General features: G+C 40.3%; 1 protein-coding gene across 3 annotated transcripts; it reads right to left on the bottom strand.

Moving 5' to 3' along the window:
• Positions 1-143: 143 nt before the first annotated feature.
• On the bottom strand, positions 144-19,670 carry map3k15 (mitogen-activated protein kinase kinase kinase 15). Of its 3 annotated transcripts, none has more exons than XM_077509489.1 (30): positions 19,190-19,670; positions 17,006-17,145; positions 16,887-16,910; positions 16,610-16,690; positions 15,703-15,896; positions 15,353-15,521; positions 15,171-15,277; positions 14,925-15,095; positions 14,729-14,841; positions 14,119-14,278; positions 13,892-14,042; positions 13,701-13,808; positions 13,568-13,617; positions 13,398-13,493; positions 13,239-13,326; positions 12,962-13,095; positions 12,182-12,309; positions 11,766-11,896; positions 11,589-11,694; positions 11,010-11,167; positions 10,738-10,921; positions 10,433-10,607; positions 8,885-9,062; positions 6,191-6,376; positions 4,305-4,410; positions 3,987-4,230; positions 2,003-2,115; positions 919-1,025; positions 738-814; positions 144-668 (listed from the first exon to the last, which is right to left on the bottom strand). In XM_077509489.1, exons 1-30 carry the CDS (start codon positions 19,506-19,508, stop codon positions 575-577), a joined length of 4,092 nt encoding a protein of 1,363 aa, XP_077365615.1. In that variant the 5' UTR covers positions 19,509-19,670; the 3' UTR covers positions 144-574. The 3 variants fall into 3 exon arrangements, with proteins under 3 accessions (XP_077365615.1, XP_077365616.1, XP_077365617.1); XM_077509490.1 differs by having other exon boundaries at positions 16,610-16,687; XM_077509491.1 differs by lacking the exon at positions 16,610-16,690.
• Between the last annotated feature and the right edge of the window lie 2,474 nt (positions 19,671-22,144).

The following is a 22,144-nucleotide window of genomic DNA, read 5'->3' as shown; positions in this document are numbered from 1 at the left end:
TCTTTTTTTTTTTCTTTTTTTTTTGTGGGATTCGACCCTCATCATTCACTGAAAAATTGCCCTTTTCACTGTTTTTTTTTCACTGTCAGATTTGTGCTGATGTGGAGCCAAGCGCAGGGAAGCAAACGAGGCATGGAGGCTGGTACGGGGCTCAAAAAGTCATTTAATTGAACAAAAACAATGACGTACTTCTCAAAGCTGATTGATGATATCGGCAATAAGTTAAAGACATAATCGCAGCTAGCTTTAAAATATTTTATGAAGAAAACAGCACAAGTAGAATTTTGACACATTATTATGATAGAATAAGTTTTTAAAATCAATTTTTTTAAATAATGATGCTTAATTTGTTAGTTTCCTTTACTCATCAATAAGTGCAGCAAAGGCAATTTTCTTCCATGATTGCATAATGCTATGAATGCAACAAAACACGATGAGCACACATGACAACAACAACAACAACAAGACAGACGAGTGCCTGCACTAAACCGCTTTGGTCAAGTTAAGAATGAAAAAAAGCAAAAGAAAAAGCTAAAAAAAAAAAAAAAAAGTCCTAACGGAACTTTGGCGAGCGTCAAGCTTCGTCCTCTGAGCGCTCGTCTCCCCGCAGCCTCGTTCGTTCCCGGTGCCTCTGGATGGCCCGCCAGATTCGGCACAGGACGCCGCCCCTGAGGAAGAGGAGGCGGCACTTAGCTGAGAGTTTGTTTGTTTTTTTTGGCGGGCGAATTGTCGATTACCTGAGGCGGAGACAGCGTAAATCGTCTTTGGTGACGTCGTTCAGGATGTCGGTCAGTGTGTATTCTTCAAGTACAAACTACACAACGCAAATATTTACACACATGAACTGTGTTGATGTTTTTTTGAGGAGTTTCATCATCAAAAGGCAGCCCTTTTTTGTTGACGCATCAATGTCGTCACCTTGTCAATCGTGTCTGGGTCCCCCCCCTGCTCCTTCAGCCAATCGGTGAGCTGCTTGTCCGGCTCGTGGTCCGCCGGAATGTGGAAGATGGACGGAGGGGAAATGTCTGCGGGAAAACACAAACGGGAAAAGAAAGTCGAATTATATCGACGTACACGCAAAAAAATGATCGTTTGACAGCTGACTTAGTAAGCTGCAGTTATCACAAAATGATGAAGAATCTAATGCCTAGTGTGAGTATCGTTCCATTCAGCGTTTGTTTTCAAATATCCACGTTTAAGGGTTATGACACATCGTTTGCTAACGATGCTACTCGTTAGCCCTTCAATGTCGTTTTCTATTATATGTTAAGCTAGTAGATCACCACTGATCTATATATGTATATGACGGAATAGCCAGTAGGCCAAAACTTTTGAGGCGGCGAGGAGGCCATATTGCTCCTCCCAAGAAACGTTTCTCGCAATACGATCATCCTATACATTTACAGTATCCAAATTGGAGAATATTTGAGACAGTACTTCGGAGAAACAGCATCATTTGTGGTGTTTTAAATGTAGTAAACACAAACAAGAGCACTTCAGACATTTTACAACTTGTCTTAAATACATGAATAAATATGCTTAACTCGTTTGCTCCCAAAAACGTATAAATACGTTTTTTTAATGTTTTAAGTGTCCCAAAGACATATTATACGTTTTTTGCTGTTTTTTTATGCTAGAGCACATACAGAAAGCTTTGATGCAGCTTCTCAACTGCAAAGAACGGTTGCAGAAATGGTAGTTATTACACAAACAGCCAGCAGGTGGCAGCAGAGTATAAGAGATCAACCAGGGCCATGTTGCAAACGAGCTCTTTCCCCCACTGTTTTCACCAGGAATGTGAATATTGATGAAACTTTACCATATTCTAATGCTAAATTGCTGCAAAATGGAAACAAAGTCAAAAAAAATTTCCTGATGAAAGAATAGACTATGTTTTTCTATATTATTTATTTATTTTTTATTTATTTATTTATATTTTATATGTCTTCAATAACATCCTTTCCTTTTTATGTGTCCCGTTCGAAGAGCACATTTGGAGCACCTGGCGGTCTGTGACGGACTCGAACCAGGTCCAGGTCTTGCGCGCGCTGCTGCAGCGTGGCCTTCACGACCTGCTGGTACTCTCGCTCCTTGTGCAGCAGTTCCTCCAGCAGCCTGTCGGGGGCAACAGAGGACCATCATTGAGGTCCCGACGCGGCGCATGAGGTGACGTGAACATTTTTAAACACGCTTGAGTAGGATTTCATCACAGTCGTGTTCCTCTTGCGCAAGTCGAGTAGTAAAAAGCAGCCGGCGAGTCAAGTGACGCTCCCTCGCCTCGCCTGCGTCACTTCAACAAACTCAAAAGTCACGCTTGCAGGCAGTCAAGTGGACAAAAGCAATCTGCTACTTACACAATAAAACCTTTGAGTGCAGGGATGGGAAAAAAATAAAATCTAACAATCCCCTCGGAGGGTTCACAGCTGTCACTATTTTACGTCTAAAAAATTTCAGGTAAAACAATGTTTTCATGCTAACTTTTTATCATTAAATATTTAATTAAATACAGTTTTTTTTAACTGTAAAATCATTAGTGTCAGTAAATTTTTGTATTGTAAATGTAGAAAATGATTTACCATATATATATATATATATATATATATTTTATTTTTATTTATTTATTTATTTTCCTTCAACAGTGTATGTAGACCATAAGAATTCAAAAGTTGCAATTTTCGAGACAGGTGAAATGATGCAATTAAAAATTAATATTTTTCAGATGGAAAAAAATTACGAGAATAAAGCTTTACTTCATGAAAAAAAAGTTGTAATCTTTTGTTTTGCCTGCATTAAAAAAAAATCATCTTACAAATGATCGTAATATTATGCCATCATGAAGTAACAAGGTCAAATTCCTATATGAGAACAAAACCATACTTTGTTCATGCTAATTATGAAGTATTTTACTTAACAAAATAAAGATTTTTTGTTTTGACTAAAGTACATTTTTAACTGTAAAATCAACAGTATCAGTAAATTTTTGTAATTTAATTGTAGAAAATGTTTTGCCATAACTTATTATTATTATTATTATTTTTACAGTTTATATAGGCCATAGGAATTCTAAAGTTGCCGTTTTCGAGACAGGTGAAATGGTACAATTAAAAATTCCTATTTTTCAAATGGAAAAAAAAAATTACGAGAATAAAGCTTTAAAATTGTAATGTTTTATTTTGTCTGCATATTATATGATAATATTATGCCATCATGAAGTAGTGATGTCAAATTCCTATATGAGAAGAACAAAACCACATTTTTCCAAACTAATTATGAAGTATTTTGTTTATTTAACAAAAATAGACTTTTTTTTTTTTTTTTTTCCACTCATGGTCCGCCTTTTATTCTGAAAAAAATGCCTTTATTTACTAAAAATAGGACTACTCTCAAAATATACCTTACATCTTTTTCTCTTGGGAAAAAAATTGACTTTATTACACACACAAAAATTAATTAATTAATTATTTAATTAATTAATTATTTAATTAATTAACATTCACTGCCTTTGACAAGTATACTTGTCAATTGTATTTTTTAGAGCGGTGCTAAATGGGGGCGAATCTGAGCATGCTCCACTGTAAATATCAAACTTGGAAACAACTTTACTGATGCCCAACCACCGGTAGATGACATCATTGCCCCATTTTATAGGAAATAAACACAGTTTCAGAGTCCATGGGAGAAATGGCTGTATTTTGGCAAACCTACATTTTTCTGCTGTCAATTATAAAAGAACGGGACGGGACAAAAAGTAGGGAGTCTATTCTGTTATTTGGTAGATTCGGTTTATAAATAATTATTGAATGTAATATCACGTGAGTATTGGAAATGTAAAAATTTTCTATAATGACTGGCAGTGAATGAGTTAAAAAGTCCCCTATTCCCCCAAGTGACACTTTTTGTTCTCAAGGAGGACAAAAAAACAAAAAACAAAAAACAAAGCTAAGTGTTTTACATCACTATCATGACATCCTGTCCACATTTTGTACCTGCTGGTCTCCTGCTTGAGGCGGCCCAGTTGCGCCCCCATCTGGTGGTGGTGCGAGCGTTGGTGCTCGTGGGCGTGGGCCGGGTGTGGCGCGGGGTCGGCGCCGGCGGTCCCGGGCTCGGCGGCGGCGGCGACGGCAGCAGCCGGCGCCAAGACTGCGCCAAAGTCGGCCTCGTCCTCGTCCACCTCGTCGTCCTTCTCGGCGCCCTCGCACTCCGACGCCGGGCCGAAGTGCGTCTGCAGCTCTGCGGGACGAGGAGTTCGTGTCATTATGTCAAATGAAATTGGAACGGAGCACCTGTCCAGGTGAGCATCGCACCTGGGATGAGGATGGTGATGGCGGCCTGCACGGCCCTGCGGATGATGTTGTCCATGGCGAACATCCAGTGAGGTTTGATGTGATGGTTCCTCAGGACCTTGTTCACCTAACGCCAGCAAACGCCACATGCACAGCTGTTTTTTTTTTTTTTTAAATAAGAATATTTTTTAAAAATAAAAAAATAGAAAATTCTTTTTGTTTTTTTTTGTTTTTTTGTTTTGTTTTTTAAATATGTTGAATCGGTAAGCCTGCAAATGAACAATTCTGAGCACTCCTAAAAAATAAAAAATAAAAAAAATGTAAATAAAAAAAATATAATATTTATATATATACATATATATATATATATATATATATATATATGTATATTATTTATTTATTTATTTATTTATTTATTTAAAAAAAAAAACAATTCAGGGTTTGTTTGGTTTTTTGGTTTTTTTTTTAAATTTTATTCTGAATTGTTAAGACTGCCGAATGAACAATTCTGAGCTCTCTTAAAAAATAAAAAATAATAATACAAAAATAAATTTAAAAAAATTCACAACTGTTTTGTTTTTTTTGTTTTTTTAAATATGTTCAATCGGTAAGACTGCCAAATTAACAATTCTGAGCTCTCTTAAAAAAAATTAACAAAAACTAAAATAAAAAAACAAATTCACAGCTGTTTTTTTTTTTTAATAAATGATATGTTGAATCAGTAAGACTGCCAAATGAAAATTCTGAGCTCTCTTATTTTTATTTTATTTTTTTAATTCACAGCTATTTTTAATAACTCTCTTAAAACTGCTGCCTCAAAATTTTGGGAAATACTGAGTAGGACTGGGTATCGATTCTAATTTCCTCAGTCAATTCCATTTTGATTCACAAGAGTTCGATTCGATTTTGATTTTTTTTTTTCCCGATGCGATTCGCTTCACTTCAGTCTGATATCGATTAAATAATGAAACATCAATTCTTCTTAAATGTCAAGGACATGATCAAAACTGTACAAATATTACATTTCAAAGTACATTTTAATGTGTTTTATAATCACATAAGTGTGACACAAACATTGAAATCAGCAAGGATGAGATGAAAATAGTTGCATCATTCTAATTCAATAATTATAATAATGACAATAAATAAATAAATATGATAAATAATAATAATAATACTAAATAACAATAAATAAAAACAATCACAATAATGAATTGTCTAAAAGTGCAATAAGTTTATAAATAAAGTTTATAAATAAATTTCAAGAAAATTATTTATAATATTTATTTATTTGCTCTCCTACTTCTTATTAATATATTGATGTAAACTTTATTTACCTGTATACGCACGTGTTTGTATACTTGTTTTTATACTTATCTTATTCTTTCCTGCATCACCGATTTCTGTTCCATGTACAGCACTTTGTATCCAGCAATGCTCGTTTTAAAGTGCTTTATAAATAAAGTTGAGTTTAGTTTAAAAATTGTCCTTCAAAATTCGATTTTCTTAAGAATTTATGGGGAAAAGAGATTAAAGTCATCAAATCGTGTTTTATGAATTGATATCGGGCTTGAAAAGGAAAATCGATTCGATATCGATTACAGTATTCAATTTTTTTTAAACCTAGCTCCAGTACTGAGAGCAGGTATCTGTATCGAGTACTCATGGATGCAAATAGCAGCTAAAAAAATAAAAATCTGACATGGAGTAAGTCCTCCTCGGCAGTAGTTGGCGCTACACCGCGGCAGTTCAACACATCATCGACGTGAGAAAGAAACTTTTTTTTTTTTTTTGGTACACTTTTTTTGTCATGATGTGAAATGAAATTGGAGTGCTTTAAAAAAAAATTCCCCCCCAATGTTGACTCGGATGTCCTAGGCGCACGCAGCGCCGCAGGACGCACTCACCGAGTCCTGGAATCCAAAGAGCACCAGCTGGATCTGGTTGATGGAGGTGGAGTCGAAGTCCAGGTCCAGCTTGAGCTTGGAGATGGTGGCGGCCATGACGCGCCTCTCAGGGGAATGGATGAAGTCTCGCAGGATGCAGATGATCTGCTTGATGTGCTCCACCGACAGCTGCAGCTCCTCGCTGCCCTGAAACGGATGCCGACAAAAAACAAAACGCGCTTTCAACTTTGACAGTATGGGGAAATGTGTCATTGTCGAGAGTGGTCAGCTTGTCATTTTTGCTGAGTCATGGTTGCTCACTTATTTTACTCTTATATTTACCAATACCACCATTTATTAGGGATGTAATGATAACGGCAATATCGTGCTATTGATATATTAAAACTGCCGCAATATATCATCATCATGATGTCATGATATTAACAGTAGCACATCTGTTCAAAAAGTCAGGTTGATTTCCATTGTGCAGTTCTAGCATCCTCTGGTGGCTATTTTTTTTTAGTGCAGTTAAATTTTCACAAGGCATGTTTTGGCCCTTCTATGTTTCAAATCCACGTTAATGTTCAGATGACAGAGAACGTAATCTGCTTGTGAAAAGAGTTGATATGTGGAGGAGCTCAATATCTGCTTGCATTAGCAAGTAAGTGCCTCAGTATATATTTTATATATATTTTTACATATATTTATGTAATGTACAGAATCACAATATTGTGTGGGTTTTTTTAGTATGTAGTAGCTGATTTTTTTTTACAATATACATTTTTTTTGTATGACCAACCTCCCCACAATTTTGTGATAATTATCGTATCGTGACCTTCATATTGTGATATCGTATCGTGATGTTTGGATATCGTTACATCCCTACAAATAATGACCAACATTAAACGGCATGAGAGTATTACGTCCAAGTGTCCCCAAATTGTCAAGCAAAAAGGAATATTTAGTATTATTGTACGCTATAGTTTTTTGTTTTTTTTCCCATTTCCCACAAAAAAGGGTGTTGGCTTCCCCACAATTAGGAATAGACCGATTATTGGCCAGACCAATTATTATTATATATATTTTTTTTTTAATCTGAAGCTGCCGATAAAGCGGTTATGTATCTCACTGAGCAATGAGTACTTGCGAACGAATTTTGGGGTTTTCATCAGGAACTGTAAGATGCTCGCAGTCAGTTTTTATTTGCGTAAACACATTTGGAACATATTCAGACTGCAAAGATCTTTTGAGACGTTTTTCAAACCCTAACAAAAAGCCCAAATGAGCTACATTCGCATGCATTTTTTACCCAGTGAGATACGGGGAACGTTTAATTTATGGAACTATTTACATTTCCACTTTATAAAAATTCGGAACTCCCTACACTTTTTATTAAAAATAAATAAATAAAATCAAGAAATGAAGTTGAAATTTTAGAAAACTATTGACAGTAGAAATCTTTAGGGATATATTTACTGAATTTTTAATTTTTGTTATTATTTTTTTAATTTAGCTAACACATGCTAATGACCCAGGAAGCTCTGCAATGTTTTTAACAAATCTGTCAATACAGTTAAATTTGTTTTTCTTTCTTTTTTACTGCAAATGAATATTGGCTTGAAATATCGGTTAGCGGCCTCCTTGACTACTAATAATCTGTATCAGTATCGTCCTTGAAAAAAAACATATCGGTCTATCACTACCCCCAATAACACACACAAAATCTTTAAATTAAAAAAAAATAATAAATATAAATGAATCTGTGAATCCGTGGTTGCCAAACCGCGAGTAGACATGTTTAGAATTCAACTCCACAACCCTCTATGATATTTATTTATTTTCTATTAGTGAAACTCAAAGTGCATGCCCTCAGTTGCCCACTAGAGGGAGTCCACGTACCACAAATGGTACTGGTAGCGCTGTTGGCAAGAGAAGTACTTCCCTGAAATTGTTGAAAACAATCGTGTTGCGATTGGCACCAAAGTTATTTTAATGAACTAAAACTAACGAAAACACTAAAATTCAAAAAACAATTTCATTAACGTAATAAAATAAAAACGAAAATGCTTTCAAAAAAATGAAAACTAACTTTAATTACGTTTTATGTTTACAAAGGTAACTAAAACTAACTATAATGATTGCAAAAATGTCCTTTGTTTTAGTCTTTGGTCATTAATTTCATGCGTGAGCCTTTGGGAATGATTTTTAAGTGTGATTTGAAGTCGATTTATTTTGATATGAACACAGGTGACGTCATCTCGCAGCAGCCAATAGAAAAGCACCTTCAGATGACGTCAGTCCCATGTTGTTGTTTTTTTTTTTTTTTTTTAATAGTGTGCACAAGTGGGCTCCAGGTGGAGGAGTGGAACCGTCACTTCCTTTTGGTGCCGGTTGGCGTGGGTTCGCTCCTCCGCCTGGGAGACCCACGTGTGGCTTACATTAAGTGAGCTTGTGTGAATGAGTGATTAAAAAAAAGAAATAAATATCGTGCACAAGTTATACACATTTCTTTAAACAAAAAACTAATACTAAAACTAAGCACTTATTAAATAACTAAAACTAATGAATACTAACAGAAGCACTGTGAAAACGAATTAAAATTAACCAAATTAAAAAAATAAATAAATAAATAAATAAAAAATAAATAAATAAACAACGAAATCAAAAGTAACTCAAATGAAAATTCCAAAACTATAATGACCCTGATTGGCACACCTGTATGTAGTTCTCCTTGAGGTTGGAGATGACCTTCTCCTGGTCCTCGTTGAGGACCTTGAACAAAATGGCTCTCCTCTCGCTGTCCTTCTTGAGCAGGAACAGGCCGCCATCCCGGTCCTCGGGCGAGGGGGGGGCGCCGCTGCGGTCCTCCGACACCGAGCCCTCGTCTGGAACGCTGGCACGCACACACAGTCAACTCGACGCTGGTTTTTTTTGGTTTTGTTTTTTTCTTTTTATAGCGTTTGCAGATACATGCCTCTCCTGGCTACTGTGTGTGCCCAGCAGAGTCAACACAAGATAGCTAGTAAAGTTATCAAGCCTGATGATATTAGTGCTGTAAAAGGTAGTGGTGCATGCTGTGACCACAATAAGGCCACCTGCCACCCCAAACACCCAAACACACACGTTCATTCACATCATCGCTAGATTTTACACTTGAAAAATGCATATAAACTGACAAAAAAAAATGTCTTCATAGGTTTACACGGTGACGCCTCATTTATTTTGGGGACACGTTCACGATCGGTGAAAGTCCGCAATCAAAAGACCATCTTATGTTTTGTTTTGTTTTGTTTTTCTAAGTTTGAACTTTGTAAAAGGAACTTCTTCAACACATTGTAAAAATGTATCAAAAGTACTGTGCAAAAACTTTGGCACAAAATATGTCCAATAACGTGTAATTGTACATCCACTACAGTAGGTGCCGGCGGTGCTCTCATTGTCAGAGAGTTTGCAGGAAATATTCGCTCCTGTATAAAGATGTACGGAAAACACTGATCTATATTTATATGACTGGACAGCCGATAGGCCAAGACTTTTTAAGGTGGCGAGGCCGCCATATTGCTCCTCCCAAGAAACCTTTCCTCGCCATACCATCCGATACATTTACAGTAGCGAAATTGGAGAACATTTGAGACAGTACTTCTAAAAACCAGCATGATTTATGATGTTTTAAATTTGTTAAACATAAACAAGATCACTCAAGACATTTTACAACTTGCCTTAAATACCGTACATAAATACATGTATAAATGATATGCTTAATGATGTTTAGCACAGGAGGAATCGTATATTTATTTTTTTATTAATTATTTTTTTATTAAATTGTCCGGCCTTATACTAAGTGCCGCCGAGCTGTATATGTCTCATCTGTACGTATAGCGTATAGTTGATACAGTACAGTAGTCTGCTTGCGAGATGGGAGGAGCAAAATAGCCGCCCTGTGACTTCAACGGCTTGCACGGACGGGTGTGTATGGGCTAGCAGCTATCCAGTCATATATACAGGTCAGTAACTGAAAACAATCTTGTAGACGAATAATACTATTTATAGTCATGTTGGAGGGGGCGTGAAATATTTTCTTTTCTTCTTCTTGGGCTCACAAAAAAATACTGCTACATGTCGCTAGCATAGATGGACAACCTTATTCTTCATAAATCAATAAACATAAGGACTTAATGAAGTACAATTGGATCTGATCTGACGGCAGAATGTTTGGGAACGACTGCTTGAATCTTGGCACACGCGTATGGAAGCAAGTGGCACCTCAGGTAGTTGGAGTTGGGCGGCTTGAGCAGGTTCTCCGAGCCGGAGCTTTTCTTTTTCTGAAAGAAGACGTCGTGTTTGGAGTCGCAGTCGGGACTCATGGAGCCATGCTCGCTGCTGCTGCTCCCAGTGGCCTCACACTGCAGCTGCACCGGTAGCGAAACGTGGATGTAGTCTGGCAAATGCGCAAAAAAAACAAAACGTCACCGTTACACCTTGAAAACAAACGAAGATCACTGACGTCAGTCTACGGTAAGATTCTGATCAGCAATCCAAAAGAAGCGATTTGTTGGTGTGCGCCACACCTGACGGCTTGAAGGCGATCTTGCTCTTCTTGCCCTTGGCGTTGTGTCGCACAAACGTGTCCTTCAGGAGGTCGGAGGCCAGCGCTCGCTTGTGAGGGTCGGGCTCGAAGCAGCGCAGGATGAACGACTTGGCCTCCAGCGACAGAGACTCGGGTATCTCCGGGTGGATCTTAAACATGCCCACCTGTGGGAGGGAGAGGGGTTTGAGAACGTATATGAAAATCGTACACAGCGTCTTTATATCGCCATTGGAGGCGAAACGGGTCGGCAACCTTAAACATGGCGGCTTGTGGCTCGCCCAGCTCGTGGAACGGAGGTTTGCCGGTGGCCATTTCTATGATGGTACATCCCAGGGACCAGATGTCGGCCGGGGCGCCGTACCCCCGGGGGCCCTTATCAATGATCTCTGGCGCCATGTACTGCAGAGTGCCTGCACATCCAGATATTGCTTGGTTAACGCGGAACATAAGGTCTAGTGATGAGTCTTGAGCAGATGTGGAATTTGCCCTACTTAGCAGTCGAGAGAGGACAATAAAAGTGAGGAGGAGGATGAGATAAGGACACGCACCGCCACGGATACACCGACTAATGAAAGATAAACAGCGTTCTGCCTGTGCTTGATTAGCTAATCTAATTGCACACAGCTCTGGCCAATGGAGAAAGCCAGATGGTGCATCAATGCCAATGCGTGTGCGCATACTCCAGCATGCCACCTGGAAGCGTTTCCATTGATACCACTGCATGTACTTCCCAGTCTGAAACGTTCAAACTTGTATAGCGAGCTCAGGAACAGACTTCTCAACTCGCTTTACTGAGTTTTTAAGACCACATTACTCAGAAGTACAAATTACCTGTGAAGGTCTCGGTGCAGGGGTTGACTCCCGCCAGCCGCTTGGAGGTACCAAAGTCTGAAATCTTCAGAACGCCACTGTAGGTGTTAACGAGAACGTTGTCGCCCTAGAAGAAGGATGAGTAGTTAGTAAAGTAGTTAGTAATTGATGACGAACATTGACCTGTCTTTGTCAGACCTTGATGTCCCTGTGGACGATCTGGTTCTCGTGCAGGTAGCGCAGGCCCTCCAGGATCTGTCGAGTGTAGAAGATGATGGTGGCCTCCTTCAGGGGACCCCATTTGGAGCGCAGCAATGCCGACAAGCTCCCTGGAGGGGTGACAAGAGGATGACTTACCAATTGGATTTGTTCCCTGACAGAGATCTCAACTCGATTTACTTGGTCACATCAGTTTTCGACTTCCAAATGAATTGAAATGTCGCTAATCCTCTGTAGCTACCAAATCTAACGTGAAAATCTGGTAAGTCAAGGTACAGTTGTAATTTCCTTAAAATAAAACAAGTTTGCCCAGTTACGGTCAGTTGCTCTAGTCTTAGGTACACCTACATAATCAATACGACTAAACCACTGCCAACTGCAACACACACACACACCTCCAGGGACTTGCTCCATGAAGATCTTGATGTATCCATTCTCGGAAACGGAGCCCAAATACTGGACGATGTTCCTGTGCTTGAGGTACTTGTGCAGGGCGATCTCTTCGTGAAGAGGTTGCGAGTACCTGATTGACCGAGAGAGAGAGAGAGAGAGAGAGAGAGGAACCGTTTTTATTGATACTTGTCAAGTCTTTTTTTTTTTCAATTACTCCATCAGAGCCTGATGAGGACAAATTCAAATGGATGTCGTAAATCGCAAGATCACAAGACATAGTAGTTGCCTCTAACGGAACATACTGGGAACTAAAGCTCCATCATCAGGTTTTTGGAAGGTATTTCATTAAAGGAATGTCATAAATATTTCCTTGGGTTGTCATTGAATAAACTAGCTAAACCTAGCATGCTAAGCTAACGTCAGCTCTACAGACGTGCGAGCCATGTCACCGCCAATAGACCAATATCTCAGCTAATTCTGTACCGATAAACTATCAAACTCAAAAATCACGTTACATAAACGGAAATGTGAAATGAAGGCGAGGGAGGAGGAGACGGCTAGTTCTTCTAATGACCCTGAATTTGCAGACACTTCAAGCTAATGGGAGCATTTCAGCTGTCTTCTACAGAGATGACGATAGTCTAATTTGATTTTGTGCAGTCTGTTGTCACAGTGCTCAGCGGGACGTTCCAGTTGAGGGGTTTAGCCCATAAAAACAAAAAGTCTGCAGTGTTGTCTTTGTTAAAGCCAACTTGTTTATCATGAGATTTCGCATCACCCACCTGCTGTCCCGCTCCGGGATCTCTTTGATGGCAATCCGGACTTGGTTGCTGACGTCCCTCCCTGCGTACACCACCCCGTAGGTTCCTCGCCCCAGCACCACTCGGTCACCCGTCTCGTCCGTGTCGTACTCGTACTGCCGCATTGCAAAAACAAGTGCCACACTGGAGTATGCTCGTTGCTTGACTTACAAGTACATCTTCAAACAACGAGTACGTTGGAGTTGTCAAGGTACCACTGTAGAGTCCAGTCAGTGGAAATCACCGCAATCACACTCACCTCCAGAGTGTCTCCATCTCCTTCGCCCTCCAACTCCACGGCGTTGCCGGTACCGTCCGATATCATCTCCTTCACCATGGAGCAGAACCTGAGTGGATGCGCATTCACGCGTTAATGCGCAATCGCACTAAAACGCAAAACGGAGTTGTGCTTCCTTACCGAGCGCACTGCTCCTCGGTGGAGAAATAAATCTGGAAGTCGTCAGAGTTGTCGTGGACGTAGAGGAAGCAGCAGCGCTCATCAAACTTGCTGATGCTGAAGGCAAGTTGAGATTTATAATCGTACCCCCAATCGTATCTATTGCGGTTGGTCTCTGCTCTCAAATGTACCTGATGCCTTTGATGGACATGGCGGTGAAATTCCATTCGTGTATGCCTTTCTGCAACACATGAAACACAACAGATGGCCACCGAGGAGAACAAGGACGGTTTTCAGTTACAGTAAGGGATAGATGCCTGGTACCGTTTCAGCAGGGGACACGTGCCAGATGGAGACGTTCTTCTCTTCAGCCTCATTGTTGATGGACACATACGAGGGCTGGTACACTTTAGTGGGCTCCAGAATCAGTACCTGGAACAGGAGATAAAACCGGGAGATGTCGGACAACAGTCTTGGGATACTGGATCCAGCTGGATGTATTTTGGTGTCCGTACAGGAAAACGCAGTCGGTTGGTGGTTCCCTGCGTGGCCTCCACAATGATGTCCATCCAGAAGTTGAGTCTGTCCCGTTGGGGGGAATGTTCCACCAACTGCTTTTTAAACCTCTGGATCAGTTGTAGGTTCTGCACCACAGAACGCAGGTACCTATGAAGAGGGACTACCAGTTTTAGGTGTTGCCATCAAATTTCAAATTGGTTCTTATGAGGACATCAGCTCTTACCACAGAGGTGGCTTCAGCTTGAAGAGCTTCTCAGCAGCTTGGGTGGCCTTAGGGATGTCACTGGCCAGCATGCTAACGGTGAAGAACTGGCCCACGTCCCAGTAGTTGTTCATTTTCTCCAGGGAACCTTTGCGTCCCAACAGACTGTTCAACCTAACACCTGGAAAATACAACCGTACCTTGACTGAGGAGTGTTCTTGTGCATTTGGCTTTCTGAAGATCCACCAGGCGATAAATTGAGACACTCGCTCGTAGGGATGGGAATCAAAAGGCAAGAACCAGTTGCCAGTCATTTGATTCTCCGGTATTGTTTGCATCTGCATATCATTTCCTCTTACGTCACAAATGAGTGATGATGTCACACTGAAGATGTGCCTTTTGGCTATGAACTTTTCCACTGAGGTGTCATAGCAAAAACACTAAAGTAAAGACCCGTTGTTTGGTCAACAATGGGTCTGGAAACTCCAACAAGTAGCTACATTAAGCCTGTTTGATTAGGATGCGCAATCAGTGGAGAACCAAAGGAAACTTCCCGGATGTTACTGTGAGGAAAAACTTGGACCTGATGCCTCTGCCAAGTGGTTGGATGTCGACTTCGGGATCCTCTTACCAATTTTCCTCAGTTCCATGGAGCTCTCAAACTGTTGGCCAGCAACGATGAGGAGAACAGCCAGGTTGATGCCCGAGTAGAGTGTAGGCTGCAGCTCAAAGCCCTTCCTGTACCTGCAACGGTTGTTTGGCCTTGACTTCAACAGACATCCCTCATGGATACACCGTAATTGCTAAGGCTGGACGTGTATCCTTACCACTGTATAGCATTGTCCCTGTTCTTGGTGTCCTTGCAGTCAGAGTCCAGGAAAATGTCCTTGTAGATTCGCCCGCACAGGCAGAACATGTCGGGAGCGGGGTGTTCGCATGACTGCAGGACGTGCAGCATCACGCGTAGAGCCTGCTCACGGTCACCGGGGCTGTTCCTCCTGCAAACAAGGAGACTTGAGACTACCTGAAAACTACAGTCACAAAGCATTTGAGTGTGTTCTTCCCCGTGTTACCTGTTAAGTGCAAAGGCATAGTGGAACTGGATCATGGGCTGCGTTGCCAGGTCACAAGTAGGCAGCATCTCCAGGGTCTGCACCAGTTTGACCATGGCGTCGTAGTCCTGGTGAAGCAAATAATCTGATGCATGACTCGCGTCTCGATTGTCTGGAATGATTTTATATTGACACAAGTTCACCTGGATGTCCCTGTAAGAGAAGAGCAGGTTCATGACGATGTCCTGCGTGAGGACTTCGGTGTTGTCGATGCGGAGCTTGATGCGGGAGAGCTCCTTGGCCAGCTCCTCGCCTTGATACTTCTCCCTGGCCTTCCGGATGTCGTTGAGCAAGGTGTCCTTAAAGGAGGCGCTGGAGAGACCACACACAAGTTTGAGCGGCCCATCAGCATTGAATGTCTACTGCAGGGGTTCGCAAACTTATTTTTTAAAAGTTACCACAGCATAATTTATTGTACGTGATTTTGTGAACCCCCAGTTTGATAAGCACACATCCTATGAACTGTGACATTGGTTTTCAGTTGGTGTCTGACCAGGATGTGACATGGATGTCCTTGAGTAGGCTGGTGAAGCGGTCCATCAGGGGGACGCAAAGTGGCCCCAGGAGGTTGTCCCAGCTGGGCTGCATGTACTCGCTGGCCCTCCGCTGGGCGTCGCTCTCGCAGCAGGTGTACTCGTGGTTGGGCGTCACGATATAGGGGATGAAGTAGTAGTTGCCGCTGGATGCCTGGAGGCCGACAGGGACGGGATCTTAAAATGGAGACTCCTTGCCTCAAGTTTAGAAGAAGCCTCAAGAAGTTATGTCTTTCTACTGATGAAATGTGGATACCGGCCAGCGTTGGGGTCCATTTTTTGATCATGCAGAAGATATTGTTTTGTTTTTGATATACAGCTAATTTTCCACCTGTTGGACCTAAATTTTGCTAAAAGCCCATTATTCATAGACACACTCGACACTCAAAGGGAAAACTAAAGGCAACTTTCTCTTATACTCTGCTCTCTTATACTGCCCTACACACATGTTCAACATTAAGCAATTACATGAAACATGGCTTAGCTTTAGACGGGTTTTAGGCGACGTGTGGAGGTCATCTGTTGTTATTCAGCTGTTACGACACCAACACACGCAATGGCATGATAAGTCAGTCATGTTGTGCTTCCCGCATGCTGACCTGACCAAGATCATGTTAGACGGTTAGAAGAACAAGAGTCAGTTGTTTGTTCACGTACCGTCAAGCTTTGAGCACAATGTTGAGTTTTGTAAGCGTGCACAAGTACATGTTACAAGCTCACGTCTCATCTTTTTGCGACTTGCAAGTTTTTGCGGCTTCTTTTTTTTGCACAACCAGGCCAATGTAATCTCTTGTTCCTCCTCTGTCACGGTTAGTACATGAGCGCAATATCCCAGCATGCTTTGCTGCCCGCTCCACTGTGCCTTACTTGATTGCGCAATCCAGAGCCTCGATATTCAGGAGGCAGCTGGACCCGGGGAAAGCCTAACCCAGGAGGACGGACCGCCTTCTCCACAAAAAAAAAAAAAAAAAAAAAAAATTCAGGCATTCAAAATCACTTCTTTGGAAGAACAGCTGCTAATATTTTGGAAGGGATTCTATTTCGGGAGGACATGAGCGAGCGGGTGATTGGGACAGAGCGAAGGCACGCACGCAAATGTGACTCTCAAAATAGGTCACACGTGAGTCGCACAACAGACACTTACTGTGTTCTTCTGTGCAACCATGTCCTGAAAAGCACAAAAGCAAACACAAGTCACGTTCAAAGACCAGCAAAAAGTAACACATGAGGAAATGGCGATCAATCGATGGATCAATCAATCACCTTGAGCGACTGTGCGGTGTCGGGGTCGGTGTCGTGGTACAAGATGACGTTGTTGGCCATGTCGAAGCTCTCCCTCACGCCCAAGTGGTAGAACAAGGACGGCTGGCGGAACACATCGCTCATGTCCACCACCGCGATGTCTGCACGGATGTTATGCATTTAGTTAGAAACTCTCCATAAGGCCGACATCTATTTTTGGGAAACGCTCGATTGTGTTGAGGTCAGGGTTATTATAGTTTGGGAATTTTTCATTTGACTTCGTTTTCACTTCCTTTTTGACTTTTGTTTTTTTAATTTAGTTTTAATTAGTTTTCAAGGTGGTTCTGTTAGTTTTTATTAGTTTTTGTTCTTTAATAAATGCTTAGTTTTAGTTAGTTTCAGTGTTAGTTTTAGTTTAAAAAAAAATGTGCGCAATATTTAAAAAAAACAGCATGGGAGCGACATCATCTTTTGGTGCTTTTCTATTGGCTGCTGCTAGAATACATCACTTCTGTATGACACACTTTCAAACCTTATTCTGGCGGTTAATATCAAATTACATTACCGTCCTTCATTCACTGCCAGCCATTTGAGAAAATTTCAAAACTTTTAATACCCATGTGATATTACGTTCAATAATTATATATAAACCGAATCTACCAAATAACGGAATAGACTCCCTACATTTTTGTCCCGTCCCGTTCTTTTATAATTGACAGTAGAAAAATGTAGGTTTGCCAAAATATAGCCATTTCTCCCATGGACTCTGAAACTGTGTTTATTTCGTATAAAATGGGGCAATGATGTCATCTACCGGTGGTTGGGCATCAGTAAAGTTGTTTCCAAGTTTGATATTTACTGTGGAGCATAGTCAGATTAGCCCCCATTTATATCCGCTCTAAAAAATACAATTGACAAGTATACTTGTCAAAGGCTGAGAATGAGTTAAAGGGATACTTCACTTATTTAGCCCATTATAGCAATAAAAAGTTCATATTTTGCCTATAATTAACTTGATACTTTCACTATTTTTCACGTACAATTAGTGCCTTTAAAAACACATTTTGCAACTTGCTGTCGACTGAAAATGACATCACAAGGGCTCAGGTAACCAATCACAGCTCACCTGTTCTAGGTTTGGTCATGTGACATTCATAAGCTGAACTGTGAGTGGTTACCTGAACCCTTGTGATGTCATTTTCAATCGACAGCAAGTTGCAAAATGTGTTTTTAAAAGTACTAATGGGGTATATGCCACGGAAGAGGCGGGACTGTTTTTTGCACAACAGTTTGTTTCCGGTTCGGTTTGCGACGTGTGGGCTGCGTCAAAAATACTTGTGCTTCCGACTTTGTGCTCCTGGGTTGCGCGTTCGCAACCCGGACCGGAAATAAACTGATGTGCAAAATCACGTACCGCCTCTTCCGTGGCATATAACCCATTGTACATGAAAAATAATGAAAATATCAAATTTATTATAGGCAAAATATTCATGTTTGACTGCCAAAAATGGCTAAATGGGTAATAAGTATCCCTTTAAAATCACATTTAAAATCATCCCCAAAGGCTCAAGCATAAATTAATTACCAAAAACTAATTATAGTTAGTTTTAGTTTTACTTAGTTTCGTAAACATAAAATGTAGTTTCCGTTAGTTTTTATTTATTAAAAAGCATTTTCATTTTATTACGTTAACGAAATAGTTTTTTTTTTTTCTTTAGTTTTAGTTAACCAAAATAACCTTGAAGAAAAAAAATCTCACGTGCACACAAAGTCCATAAAATTCACAGGTACTTAACACTTTACTCAGTCGTTATTTGAGTAGTTGTTGTTTTTTAAAACTGAATACTTTGAGTGCGTTTTTAGAAGACTACTTTTTACTTTGACTTGAGATGTATTCTTCTAAAGTAACAAAACTCAATTAACATTTTTTTTGTCTACTCCTACCTCAAGCTACCAAAACAGGTACTGCATGTTTACAGTACATTTCACAACATCTACTTGTTGACTTAACTCCAGAATTGTTCTCTTCACAAGTACGCTACTTTTAGTAGAAAAAAAATTGCACGCACGTCTGAAGACAATCGAAAGCTTTGTGGGTATTTCGAAGCAAGTTGAAGAAAAGCGCACGTGACGTTTGCACGTCGCAAAAGGGCGAACGAGGCGCAAATGTTGCGCAAGACTTGACTCTGACCATACTGTAGATACCTGCGTCGTAGAAGCTGTCCAACACGGAGGTTTCGCCGAAGTCGAGCCTGCCGAAGGTGACGGTGGTGAGCAGGGCGCTCTCGGCGTCGCACGCCCGCTGCAGGCAGTGCAGCGCGCCGGACTCCGGGCTGCTGGCCATCACCGCCTTCAAGCCGTCGTTCAGCACGTAGACCGCCCGCAGGGAGCGCTGCCTGGCCGGCGGGCTGGGGCTAGACAGCTCGGCCCGGTCCCGCTCGCGTTCGCGTTCCGGGACGCACATGGCGGCCGAGTGCTCGCCCGCCATGCAGTCGGCCGCCTGCGCGCTCTGGACGCCCTCCATGCTCGCTCCGCCTCCTCCTTCTCAGGAAGAGGTGCTCGTCGTGCTCCTCACCTGGCGCGGCGCACCTGTGCTCTCGGGGAGGAGATGCGAGGCGTCAGCTTTGTCCTCGCGCATCTCGCGCCTCATTAGGTCGCATCAGTGGCCCATTATCTACTCGCAACCCCCCGGGACCGGTTCCGACCAGATGAGGAGGAGGAGGAAGTGATATGACGCGCATTTCACAGTCGCTTCAGAGTGACAGTTCATTAGAATAGTGGAAGTGAAGCCGATGTAGTAGAGGTTGATCGATACAGATATCGATACCAAGTCGATATCGGATCGATACAGGCATTAAATTATCGATCTAGTTTGGTACAACACAGAACGGGCATATCACATCACGTGACTTCGTATCTCATCTTTATAGTAGAATACGTGAACACGCAGTATTGTACTTGAAAAAAAAGTTGTTGTTTTTTAATGTTTTCATGTTTTTGTTATTTTGTTTGATATTTGTTGTTGCATGATAATCTTTTACATCTCGATTAAAAAGTAGTGATGAAGGCGGCATTTTTTGTTATTTTTTATTTGTATTTTCTGAACAGTATATGATAAAATATTTGTTTAAATCACTTTTCCTATGATCACTTTGTGCACTTTCACTCATTTGATCCCAAAAACGTATAAATATGTTCTATTTTAAATGTATTAAAGGGATAGTTGGGAGTTTTGGACATGAATCTCTATTTCTTCCTCACCTTCCAGTGGTGTGCGATCAGCACTGACTTACCCGTAACAGCGTTCTGTGACACGAGTTCTGGTCCGGTTTTGCTCGAGAGGAAAATAATGCGGCAAGTTGGCTGTCGTCAAGTCAATAAAGCGTTTTTCTTCTAAACACAATTTGTGTTCAAAAGAGTGATACATTTGCATAACAAAATTCCCTCCTGAAAAAAAGTCAGACTCCATTACCACCGGCCACTACTTTTCTGTTTGTTCGTATCACTGCGTGTCGCCCTGTAGACAGCTGACAGTCGTGCCTTCCGCCTTCAAAAAGACAAACAACTTGTAGATTAGTGCAGCCTCTCAACTGCAGTGAATGGGTGAAAAAAAATTGTAGTGATTACAAAAACGGCCAATAGGTGGCAGCAGAGTACACCAGGGCCATGTTGCAAACTAGTTGATTTCTCCACAGTTCTAAAGATTTGTGACTAATGATGAAACTTTGCTATATTCAAATGATAAGATAGAAATGTAATTTTTTTCCTGATGAAAGAAGAGACTCCAATCTTTCTTTTGGTAGGTTCCATGTTTTTATAGCAGTAGAACACAATATTCTGTGGGCGTTGCAAAATCAGTCCAAATCCAATAAAACAGCCGGGAGCGAAGGGTGTTGCTTCAGTCAAAATGGCTGCCAGTCAATGAGTTAAGAATGTTAAAAAAAAAAAAAAAATGTTGTCATGGTTGGAATGTTTCTGGGGAGAAAAGCATTGATAAAGTATTTTTTATTTATCAATTAACTTTGTCCTATTTTTTTTTTTTTAAGACACACAAAAATACTTAAATGTGGAAATTTGATTGTGAATAAGCAATTCAATGATGACGCTACCTTAATGTTTTTTTTGTTTTTTTTAATTATACGTATACTAAAATTTTCAAAAGGATTCATATTGATATCAGCGATACTGGCCCTGTATTTACTTGATATTAGATTGACACCAAAAATTGGAGTATTGCACACCGCTATGGAGGACCAAAATCACCAAAATTCAAAAGAAATAAATAACTAAATAAATAAATAAATAACAAAAGGTGAAAATACAAATCTCTCTCTCTCTCTCTCTCATTCTGACTATATATATATATATATATATATATATATATATATATATATATATATATATATATATATATATATATATATATATATATATATATATATATATGTGTGTGTGTGTGTGTGTGTGTGTGTGTGTGTGTGTGTGTGTGTGTATACACATCCATCCATCCATCCATTTTCTTGACCGCTTATTCCTCACAAGCAGGGTCGGCCCTACATGATTTGGTACCCTAGGCGAAAATGTACATGGTAGCCCCCCCCCCCAATCCCATAAAAAAAAACACACACACAAAAAAAAAATTATAGATATATTATATTTAATAGCACACCACACAATAAATACCAAATTCCACAAACAAATAAAAATAAGAAAAATAACAGAAGTACAATGCAATGCAACTTTTTATTGCAATTTTTGCAAAATGACAGTATTTAAAACCTCAAAATGTTTTCACTATGTACATTAATAATTGTGTAAGATACAAAAAATAGTAAATGTATCAATATACAAACTTTGATAAATCGTAAAACTTTGGCAATAAGGTGATTCACAGATAATGTGAATAGTGTGCAAAAAAACTTCACTAAATAACTTAGGAACATAACGGCAAATACTTAAAATAGTGCACGCCGGGACCTCCTTGCAGCAAAGGCATCAATTGGTGCGTCAAAGGATAGCTGCCTGGATACTTCTTGATTGATGCTGATAAGTGCCACTCTAGTTAGACGTTCTTGTGACATGGTAGACCTTAAATAGTTTTTTATTAGTTTAAGCTTGGAAAAGCATCTCTCAGCTGATGCTACAGTCACTGATATGGTA

The sequence above is a fragment of the Festucalex cinctus genome, chromosome 20 (genome assembly GCF_051991245.1).
Source record: "Festucalex cinctus isolate MCC-2025b chromosome 20, RoL_Fcin_1.0, whole genome shotgun sequence".
Classification (NCBI taxonomy): domain Eukaryota; kingdom Metazoa; phylum Chordata; class Actinopteri; order Syngnathiformes; family Syngnathidae; genus Festucalex; species Festucalex cinctus.
Note: the sequence above shows the minus strand (reverse complement) of the source record. Positions and strands in the feature narration are given on the sequence as shown.

Excerpts from the sequence above, each read along its gene's own strand:
- map3k15 (XM_077509489.1), bottom strand. The coding sequence starts at position 19,508 with ATGGAGGGCGTCCAGAGCGCGCAGGCGGCCGACTGCATGGCGGGCGAG. Across the intron at positions 11,695-11,765 it reads TCGTCCACAGGGACATCAAG|GGCGACAACGTTCTCGTTAA; the intron begins GTCTGACAAAGA and ends TCCTTCTTCTAG. Across the intron at positions 669-737 it reads TTACGCTGTCTCCGCCTCAG|GGGCGGCGTCCTGTGCCGAA; the intron begins GTAATCGACAAT and ends CCTCTTCCTCAG.